An 11,373-nucleotide genomic window follows, 5' to 3' on the forward strand; every position below is an offset into this window, starting at 1 on the left:
GCTTGGAATTTGGGATTTGGGAATTAGTGCTGCAAGGGATTCTGGGTATTTGTTCTGTTGTGTTACGGTGCGGATGTTCTCCCGAAATGTGTTTGTCATTCTTGTTTGATGTGGGTTCACAGTGTGGCGCATATTTGTAACAGTGTTAAAGTTGTTTATACGGTCACCCTCAGTGTGACCTGTATGGCTGTTGACCAAGTATGCATGGCATTCACTTGTGTGTGTGAAAAGGCGTAGATATTATGTGATTGGGCCAGCACGCAAAGACAGTGCCTTTAAGGTTTCTGGGCGCTCTGTACTTCTCCTTACGTCCGTGTACACAGCGGCCTTTTAAAAAGTCATACATTTTACTTTTTGAAACAGATACCGATAATTTCCGATATTACATTTTAAAGCATTTATCGGCCGTCCGATATTATTGGACATCTCTAATTTTGAGTACAACATTCATGTACTGCACCTATGCAATTTAAAGACTAAGTGTAAGTATGCTTATTTAACACACTTATGCACTTAAAGACTAAGTAAGTATGCAAGTGCACCAGTTGAGACACAGTTTTTTGTAAGATCAGAGATGTACAATATTTTGTTCAGCAGTGCAAATGATGACAACTTATATTTGTTGCTACTTGTTTAGTTTTGAAAGTTTTTTTTCCAAAAGTCAATACATGCCTTCTGTGTCTCTGAGGCTCCCAAAAGACAAACTGAAAGTGCTTCCCAGTCTCTTCGATGTCGCGTTGCCTTCCCTTTTCTTCTTCCTGTTCCAGTTTAGTAAGGAGGCGGAGCTCTGTCCTTTAGCCACGCCCAGAACCCTCTGCAGGGAGTTCTCTTTATCGCCGCCGTGAGACACCATGAAGGCTCTTTTTGCAACCTGTTCACATTTAGGAAGGGCTGTGATGTGACTATCCCAGGATAAAAGTGTAAGAGGATGACAACTACAGGAGAAGGTACCTGAGCATCGTGCGAATGCAACGTAATCACGCTAAGCTCCACCCCTTTGTCGCTGCAGTTCTTCAGCATGTTCACCACTTCAGCGTGTTTGGCCCACTTGCAGTCCTGTCCATCCACCGCCACGATGTAGTCTCCTTCCCTCAGTCCTGCCTCCTTTTAGGAGCAAGTAAATACATTTTTTCATGTTTAAAAAAAAAAAATACAAATAAATGCCATTTTCTAGAGTAAGGAAGAATAAACGGTTTTATCTATGTGACTTGATATGGAGAGAATTTGGGGTCTTTATGCATCTAATCAAAACATGTAAAATGATCTTTTTTGGGTAAAAATCATTTTTTTGTTTACGATTAATTTCCTCTGAACAATATGTTTGTAGCCTTTTTTATTGTTCAGTATCGCCCAGCCCTAGACTTCGCTCCAAATGTGTGAGGGCAGAAGAAGTCATCAGTCAAGCCTGTATGGTCACGCCATCATCCCAGACTGACCAATTAAAAGCGGTTCTAACATATTGTTTAGAGGAAGCCCCGCCCACAAGATTAAAGTTGAGTCGTAACAACTGCAATTATTTGCAACCACCAAAAAGATTTGTAACCTAAAGAATGATGTGCAAAAAAATTGCAACCCCAAAACAGGTTTTGCAACCACAAAAAAGATTTGCAACCCCCCAAAAATTGCAACTACCAAAAAGATTTGCAACCACAACAAAAATTATTTTCAATCAAAAAGTGATTTGCAGCAATGTAAAAATTTTGCAGCAATAAAACTTGTGCAAAAACCACATTGCTTTGCAACCATTAAAATGTTTTGCAACCACAAAAAAGATTTGCAACAAAAAAAGATTGCTACCAAAAAACTTTATGTGCAACTACCACAGTGATTTGCAACCAAAAAAACCTATTTGCAACCTAAAAAATGATTTGCAAAAAAATCTGCAACCCCAAAACAAGTTTTGCAACCAAAAAGAAAAAAGATTTGCAACCCCCAAAAAATTGCAACAACCAAAAACAACAATTTGCAACGACCAAAAAGATTTGCAACCACAACAAAAATATTTTCAACCAAAATGTGATTTGCAACTACCAAAAACATTTGCAACAATAAAACTACCACATTGATTTGCAACCATAAACAGCTTTAGCAACCACAAAAAAGATGTGCAACCAAAAAGAAATAAGATTTGCAACAAAAAAAGCAACCTACAAATTTTGATGTGCAACTACCACATTGATTTGTAACTAAAAAAAAACTATTTACAACCACAAAAAAGATTTGCAACCCCCAAAAAATTGCAACAACCAAAAACAACAATTTGCAAACACAACAAAAATATTTTCAACCAAAATGTGATTTGCAACTACCAAAAACATTTGCAACAATAAAACAACCACATTGATTTGCAACCATAAACAGCTTTAGCAACCACAAAAAAAGATTGCAACCAAAAAGAAATAAGATTTGCAACAAAAAAAGCAACCTAAAAATTTTGATGTGCAACTACCACATTGATTTGCAACCAAAAAAGATTTGTAACTAAAAAAAAAACTATTTACAACCACATAAAAGATTTGCAACCCCAAAAAAATTGCAACAACCAAAAACAACAATTTGCAACGACCAAAAAGATTTGCAAACACAACAAAAAATATTTGCAACCAAAAAGTGATTTGCGACTACCAAAAATATTTGCAACAATAAAACTACCACATTGATTTGCAACCACAAAAAAGATTAGCAACCAAAAAGAAAAAAGATTTGCAAAAAAAAAATTGCAACCAAAAAAGCTTGATGTGCAACTACCACAGTGATTTGCAACCAAAAAACCTATTTGCAACTACAACTAAATATTTGTAACCTAAAGAAGGATTTGCAACAAAAATCTGCAACCCCTAAACAGGTTTTGCAACCAAAAAGAAAAAAGATTTGCAACCCCCCAAAAAATCTTAATGTGCAACTACCACATTGATTTGAAACCAAAAAAGATTTGTAACTAAAAGGAAAAACTATCTACAACCACAAAAAATATTTGCAACCCCCAAAAATTGCAACAACCAAAAACAACAATTTGCAACTACAACAAAAATATTTTCAACCAAAATGTGATTTGCAACTACCAAAAACATTTGCAACAATAAAACTACCACATTGATTTGCAACCACAAAAAAGATGTGCAACCAAAAAGAAATAAGATTTGCAACAAAAAAAGCAACCTAAAAATTTTGATGTGCAATTACCACATTGATTTGCAACCAAAAAAGATTTGTAACTAAAAAAAAAACTATTTACAACCACATAAAAGATTTGCAACAACCAAAAACAACAATTTGCAACGACCAAAAAGATTTGCAAACACAACAAAAAATATTTTCAACCAAAAAGTGATTTGCAACTACCAAAAATATTTGCAACAATAAAACTACCACATTGATTTTCAACCACAAAAAAGATCAGCAACCAAAAAGAAATAAGATTTGCAAAAAAAAATTGCAACCAAAAAAGCTTGATGTGCAACTACCACAGTGATTTGCAACCAAAAAACCTATTTGCAACTACAACAAAATATTTGTAACCTAAAGGATTTGCACAAAAAAATCTGCAACCCCTAAACAGGTTTTGCAACCAAAAAGAAAAAAGATTTGCAACCCCCAAAAAATCTTAATGTGCAACTACCACATTGATTTGCAACCAAAAAAGATTTGTAACTAAAAAGAAAAACTATCTACAACCACAAAAAAGATTTGCAACCCCCCAAAAATTGCAACAACCAAAAACAACAATTTGCAACTACCAAAAAGATTTGCAACCACAACAAAAATATTTTCAACCAAAATGTGATTTGCAACTACCAAAAACATTTGCAACAATAAAACTACCACATTGATTTTCAACCATAAAAAGCTTTAGCAACCACAAAAAAGATGTGCAACCAAAAAGAAATAAGATTTGCAACAAAAAAAAGCAACCTAAAAAATTTTGATGTGCAACTACCACATTGATTTGCAACCAAAAAAGATTTGTAACTAAAAAAAAAAACTATTTACAACCACATAAAAGATTTGCAACCCCCAACAAATTGCAACAACCAAAAACAACAATTTGCAACGACCAAAAAGATTTGCAAACACAACAAAAAACAATTTCAACCAAAAAGTGATTTCCAACTACCAAAAATATTTGCAACAATAAAACTACCACATTGATTTGCAACCACAAAAAAGATTAGCAACCAAAAATAAATAAGATTTGCAAAAAAAAATTGCAACCAAAAAAACTTGATGTGCAACTACAACAAAATATTTGTAACCTAAAGAAGGATTTGCAAAAAAATCTGCAACCCCTAAACAGGTTTTGCAACCAAAAAGAAAAAAGATTTGCAACCCCCAAAAAATTGCTTCCAAAAATAACAATTTGCAACCAATAAAAATGAATGTGCAACTACCACATTGATTTGCAACCAAAATAGATTTGTAACTAAAAAAAAAAAACTATTTTCAACAACAAAAAAGATTTGCAAACTAAAAGAAAAAATAATTGCAACTACCAAAAAGATTTGCAACCACAACAAAAAATATTTTCAACCAAAATGTGATTTGCAACTACCAAAAAAATTTGCAACAATAAAACTACCACATTGATTTGAACCATAAAAAGGTTTTGCAACCACAAAAAAGATTTGCAGCCAAAAAGAAATAAGATTTGCAACAACAACAAAATTGCAACCAAAAAAAGCTTGATGTGCAACTACCACAGTGATTTGCAACCAAAAAACCTATTTGCAACTACAAAAAAATATTTGTAACCTAAAGAATGATTTGCAACAAAATTGCAACCACAAAAAAGATTTGTAACAGAAAATAAAAAAGATTTGCAACCCCCCAAAAATTGCAACAACCAAAAACAACAATTTGCAACTACCAAAAAGATTTGCTACCACAACAAAAAAGATTTTTAACCAAAAAATGATTTGCAACTACCAAACAATTTGCAACAATAACACTTGATGTGCAACTACCACATTGATTTGCAACCATAAAAAGGTTTTGCAACCACAAAAAAGATTTTCAACCAAAAATAAATAAGATTTGCAACAACAAAAAAATTGCAACCAAAACAACTTGATGTGCAACTACCATAGTGATTTGCAACTACAAAAAAAATATTTGTAACCTAAAGAATGATTTGCAACAAAATCTGCAACCCCAAAACAGGTTTTGCAACCAAAAAGAAAAAAGATTTGCAACCCCCAAAAAATTGCTACCAAAAAAAACTATTTGCAACCAATAAAACTTAATGTGCAACTACCACATTGATTTGCAACCAAAAACTATTTGCAACCACAAAAAAGATTTTCAAACTAAGATTTGTAACCAAAATAATTATTTGCAACAAAAACTTTTGTTCGAATTTATTTTAAATTTCACATCCAATGTTTACATTTTTTTTTTTGGTTGCAAATGTTTTTTTCTGGTTGCATAAAAAGACAGATTTCTCTCCACAGCTATTAGAGATCTTCAAACACAGCAAAAAAACCAAAAGGTTTGATCTTACGGCCGCACAGCCCCCAGGGACCACCCCCGCCACCAACACAGGGGAGTCTCCTCTGAGTGTCAGTCCCAATCCACCTTCTGTCCTCGGGAGGCAAATGGGACGAGCGGGAACCCAGCGAGCCCGAGCACAGAACACTGGCAAGGGCCCCTGAAGCGCAAAGAAATGCTTGAACATTAAAACCATAAAAGTCATTTCCAGAAGAAACGCTGCAGCTTTTGATCACTCACCAATCTTTGGAAGATGTCTTTAACTTGGACGGTAGAAAAGTTGGCTGGGATGATGTCGGGTTTGAGACGACTTGCAGCTGATTTCATCATGGAGGAAATATCACTTATTCACAGACCGATATCAAGAATTGTGATTATATTACTTGACACTTACGTTGTATCTCCGGAGCCTCAGCAGTTTCATCAAAGTCATCTTCTCGGTCCATTTCAGAGTACTTTTCCAAAGAGCGTTTGTGTGCCACTGATAGAATATCCTGTAAGATGTCCATCTTTCTTAAGATCTTACATAAACCGTGGACTCGCAGCGCTTCCTCGTGTCGCATCACTGCGAGGCGCAAGTGAGCTTTACCTTTGAAAAAACACAAATACACAAGTTAGGTATCTTTTCTCAGTCAATCATATACCCTATTTTCCGGACTATAAGGCGCACTTAAACCCTTTTTTTTCCCCCTCAAAACTCGACAATGCGCGTAATGTACGGAATACTTCTGGTTTTGCTTACCCACCTCGAAGCAATTTTATTTGGTACATGGTGTAATGATAAGTGTGACCAGTAGATGGCAGTCAAACATAAGAGATACGTGTAGACTGCACTATGATGACAATATGACTCAGGTAAACAACACCAACATTTTATATGTTCCATTGAGAATATAGAACATTACACACGGCGCTCAAAAACCTATCAAAATGTTTTAGTACGACTTTGGTACGTTATGAAGCTGCACCGCTTGATGTGCTTCAACATAGGAGTATTATTATGGTGTGTGTATAAGGTAAGACATATTATCTGGCGTTTTGTTTTGCAATATTATGCAAAAGCAACTTTTCTTACCTTCTGGTACCTGCTGATCTGTATTTGGGATCTGCATAAATCCTGAAAAATTGCGCTCGTCCGCCTTTGTAGTTTGTGCCGACACCGTAGTCAATAAGCTTCTTCTTTTTCTCTAACTTTTTGTTATGTAACATTCATCCTCCGCTGTTGTCATTTCTAATATAAAGTAGTGTAAAGTTCTTACTTATATCTGTCAGTAAACTCACCATGAAAGCGCTAAAACATACCGGTGTAGTGAGTTTACATTATTCACCCAAGGAACTTTAGTTATTAGAGAGTTCCGGTCGGACGTTTTTTCTCGGGACACATTCCCGTATGAGGAGATGCTGCTCCGTTATTGATTGAAGTAAAGTCTGAATGTCATTAAAACAGTTAGCGCCATCTTTTGACACTTCTTCCACTCCCGTCCTTGCACGCTACACCGCTACAACAAAGATGACGGGGAGAAGACGCTGTCGAAGGTGAGCCACGTAAATAAGACCGCCCACAAAACGGCGCATCCTAAAGAGACTTTGCTTGCATTGCATGCAGTTTGCCCCGGGCTTATGGACACAACACCCAAAGACAATGAGCAGATACACAAACACACCCCACCCAACGCCTTCACCACTGCTTGATTCCCCTTCGGGGTGATGGACGGCTGAGTAGCGCTTTATAGCAGCAGTTGACCACCAGGCCCCCAACTCCCCTCCCCCTCTCTGTTGCGAGTTGTTGTGATTATATGTAACTTGTTTATGTGTGCAATGGGTTTTTTTTTTCCCCTTGGGCTCAGTCTGGACCCCCTCCCGAGGGTCCAGCCTTTGATTGATATTTTTTACTCTTCCCCCCTTTCCCAATATCACATTTTTCCCACCTTTTTTAAAGGAGCGCCGCAAGTGACTGATCCGTTGGCGGTCCTGTTCTTGTCTCCCTGTAACGTATGTCTACTTTTAGTGGGACTGTGCCGAAAATGTCATTTCAGTTCTTATGTGTCTTGTACATGTTGAAGAATGGACAATAATAATGCATCCTGAAAGCGACTTGAAGATGATGTGTAAAACATCATCTATGCAACATTTTGACCAAAGAACCACCAAAGAACATGTTATGTAGACCAGTGGTCCCCAACCTTTTTGTAACGGCGGACAGGTCAACGCTTGAAAATGTGTCCTACGAACCGGGGGTGGTATGGTATTATTATTTATTTTTTTATTGTTTGTTTTTTTTTGTCATAAAAAAATACAATCATGTGTGCTTACGGACTGTATCCCTGCAGACTGTATTGATATATATTGATATATAATATAGGAACCAGAATATTAATAACAGAAAGAAACAACCCTTTTGTGCGAATGAGTATAAATGGGGGAGGGAGGTTTTTTGGGTTGGTGCACTAATTGTAAGTGTATCTTGAGTTTTTTATGTTGATTTAAAAAAAAAAAAAAAAAATTTTTTTTTTAAAATTTCTTGTGCGGCCCGGTACCAATCGATCCACGGCCCGGTGGTTGGGGACCACTGATGTAGACCACACGGAAGTGTTTTACATTTAGAAAAAAATAATAATATGACTCCTTTAGTGCATACTTGCCAACCTTGAGACCTCCGATTTGGAGGTGGGGGTGGGGCGGGGCTAAGAGGGGAGGGGTATATTTACAGCTAGAATTCACTGAAAGTCAAGTATTTCTTATATATATATATATATATATATAATAAATACTTGACTTTCAGTGAATTCTATATATATATATATATATATAATAAATACTTGACTTTCAGTGAATTCTATATATATATATTTATTTTATATATATATATATATATATATATATATATATATATATATATATATAAATAAAAGAAATATTTGAATTTCAGTGTTCATTTATACACACACATAACACTCATCTACTCATTGTTGAGTTAAGGGTTGAATTGTCCATCCTTGTTCTATTCTCTGTCACTATTTTTCTAACCATGCTGAACACCCTTTCGCAGGTACCCAGAAAGGTTTTGAGTACCACCAAAAAAACTGAATCTCTGAAGACAGTATAAAAATCTGTGTTAAAGGTGTACAAATACTGTTTGTATAATAAGCATGTAATTGTTTACAAATGAGGGTTAAGAGTTCAGTACTAAAAAAAAAAGAATGTGGCTTAAGTACAGTTTTTTAATTGAGCTGCTGCATTTTTTGGTTGGGTTGTTTATTTATTTTGAGTAACTTCTACAATTCTAAAAGGGGAGGAATGTAATAGAGTGATCTATGTTTGTCTGTTGCCATCTCCTGGTGAATGTTGGCTATAGCATACTGGGGTTACTTTTTGGTTGGCCAACGATTTACGTGGTGTTGCGCACCTGACGTCAAGTGTGTGAGTCTGTTCTGAAGTCTACAGTAGAGAGACGTACTTCATCACCTCGCCTGGTTATTGCCTCCAACTCAATATATTACAACAACATTGCTGTTTACGGCAGACGAACTGCTTTACGGTAGAATAAAACATGACTGCTGTTGTTGTGTGTTGTTACCGCGCTGGGAGGACGTTAATGAAACTGCCTAACAATAAACCCACATAAGAAACCAAGAACTCGCCCTCCATCATTCTACAGTTATAATGATTGGGCAGGCACGTTGTTTATATGGTGGGAAAGCGGATGTGAATACAGGCTGTTGACACGTCACTCAGGTCCGCGTGGAGCTGGAGGGGGCGTGGCTTCCAGCTCCGCCTGAATTTCAGGAGAAAATTTGTCCCGGGAGGTTTTCGGGAGAGGCGCTGAATTTCGGGAGTCTCCCGGAAAATCCGGGAGGGTTGGCAAGTATGCTTTAGTGTGCCTTATATACCGCATTTTTCGGAGTATAAGTCGCACCGGCCGAAAATGCATAACAAAGAAGGAAAAATACATATATAAGTCGCACTGCAGTATAAGTCGCATTTTTTGGGGAAATTTATTTGATAAAAGCCAACACCAAGAATAGACATTTGAAAGGCAATTTAAAATAAATAAAGAATAGTGAACAACAGGCTGAATAAGTGTACGTTATATGAGGCATAAATAACCAACTGAGAACGTGCCTGGTATGTTAACGTACCCGGTAACATATTATGGTAAGAGTCATTCAAAGAACTATAACATATAGAACATGCTATACGTTTACCAAACAATCTGTCACTCCTAATCGCTAAATCCCATGAAATCTTATACGTCTAGTCTCTTACGTGAATGAGATAAATAATATTATTTGATATTTTACGGTAATGGGTTAATCATTTCACACATAAGTCGCTCCTGAGTATAAGTCGCACCCCTGGCCAAACTATGAAAAAACTGCGACTTATAGTCCGAAAAATACGGTATATGAAAAAAGATCAAAAATAGAACCATTCATCGGCAGTGCGCCTTATAATTTGGTGCGCCCTATGCTCCGGAAAATACGGTACTGTTAATACTACTGTGAATGACTGAACTCACCAAGCTTGCGTCTTTTTTGCGGGTCTCTTAAAAGCATTGATACAGGTGGTTCTGCAGGTATGTTGATGTAGAAATGGAGAAATGCTTTTTCTGCCTCCTCTTCACCGTTCACGTCTTCTTCAGACACTACATTCAAATACAATAGAAACACATTTCACCTCTTGAAAGCAAAAGGGTTATATTTGTATTGCGCTTTTCTACCTTCAAGGTACTCAGACACTATTTCCACATTCACCCATTCACACACTGATGGCGGGAGCTGCCATGCAAGGCCCTAACCACGACACATCAGGAGCAAGGGTGACGTGTCTTGCTCAAGGACACAACGGACATGACGAGGTTGGTAGAAAGTGTTGTTGTGTGTGCTGTGCTACTTACACATCTGTTCACACAGAGCCACGGCAGCAAAGTAGTGTGCGAGCGCTCGGAAGTGTTCGGACTTGACGTGGACCACGGACGCCCACGAAAACGGAACGTAGTCCTTCATCAGCGGCTGCGACACGGCCTGCTGCACGGACAGGTAGCAGTCCGACACCTGCGGGTGCAAATTTGCAAAAGTAGTTCCGGTCGTCGTTCCGGTGGAGACGTCACCCGAGGGCTCACCTGTGCTGCCTCCTGCGCCAAACACAGCAGGGAAAGGAAGTGCGCGTCCTGCGTGGTGAGTACAGTGCGCTCAAACACACACTCCTGCAGCTGGGCCACCATCAGACGGACCAGCATGCAGAGCGACGGTCCGCTCATGTCAAGACTCGGTGCGTTGGAGAAGTTCTCTTTCAGGTAATGAAAAGTACCTGAACACATGAATACAGAGTACAGGACAGTATGTATAAACATGCTAACAATAACAAAGAAAGGGTAACTTTGAGCAAGTGTTGAGCATTTGCCAACAATAAATAAATACAAACATTTTTACAATGTAAACCTTAAATGTCAACTTTATTTTTATCTTATTTTGTTATTTGTATATCATTTCTTTCATGTCACATTGTCTCATATCTAATGTATATATTTTGTCTTTATTTTTCTTTATATTTTTATAATAATTTTGTTACATTTTCTGACCTTATTTTATTTATATTTTTGTCACATAACCTTTTCTTTTTTTTCCTATATATTATGTCAAACCATATAGTATTTTATTTAAATATTTTTATGGCCCAAGCTACATTTAATTTTATTAATTTACATTGTACATTTGTCACATTTAATACATTTTTTTTTTTTTTAACACTTAAGTCAAATCATCTACAAATTGTGCTCACAAAGAAGAGTGTTCAAAGACCTTTATTTAGTTATATATAACGTTTATGTCGACGCCCTCGGACTGCCTGACTCATGTTGACATAAGGAAAATGGCTGTTAAAGTATCT

The 11,373-nt window shown here is 36.8% G+C and overlaps 2 protein-coding genes across 4 annotated transcripts in view; one reads left to right on the forward strand and one right to left on the reverse strand.

Moving 5' to 3' along the window:
* Nucleotides 1-1,212, forward strand: part of atpaf1 (ATP synthase mitochondrial F1 complex assembly factor 1) — a 28,934-nt gene extending 27,722 nt beyond the window's left edge. Inside the window, exons 11-12 of one of the 3 annotated variants that reach the window (XR_009816884.1) lie at nucleotides 768-947; nucleotides 1,010-1,212. The gene's annotated coding sequence lies outside the window, so the exon portion shown is untranslated. Of the gene's footprint in view, nucleotides 1-767 lie in introns of all 3 variants that reach the window. The other 2 variants (XR_009816885.1, XM_061976089.1) reach the window with 2 other exon arrangements.
* Nucleotides 322-11,373, reverse strand: part of rhpn1 (rhophilin, Rho GTPase binding protein 1) — a 26,585-nt gene continuing 15,533 nt past the window's right edge. The window contains exons 9-16 of the mRNA XM_061976086.2: nucleotides 10,607-10,794; nucleotides 10,382-10,538; nucleotides 10,004-10,129; nucleotides 5,879-6,073; nucleotides 5,725-5,801; nucleotides 5,498-5,644; nucleotides 952-1,104; nucleotides 322-871 (exon numbers count right to left, since the gene is read on the reverse strand). Coding sequence (XP_061832070.1) covers nucleotides 662-871; nucleotides 952-1,104; nucleotides 5,498-5,644; nucleotides 5,725-5,801; nucleotides 5,879-6,073; nucleotides 10,004-10,129; nucleotides 10,382-10,538; nucleotides 10,607-10,794 — 1,253 coding nt within the window. The 3' untranslated portion in view covers nucleotides 322-661. The remainder of the gene's footprint in view (nucleotides 872-951; nucleotides 1,105-5,497; nucleotides 5,645-5,724; nucleotides 5,802-5,878; nucleotides 6,074-10,003; nucleotides 10,130-10,381; nucleotides 10,539-10,606; nucleotides 10,795-11,373) is intronic.

The sequence above is a fragment of the Nerophis lumbriciformis genome, linkage group LG14 (genome assembly GCF_033978685.3).
Source record: "Nerophis lumbriciformis linkage group LG14, RoL_Nlum_v2.1, whole genome shotgun sequence".
In the NCBI taxonomy this organism is placed as follows: Eukaryota; Metazoa; Chordata; class Actinopteri; order Syngnathiformes; family Syngnathidae; genus Nerophis; species Nerophis lumbriciformis.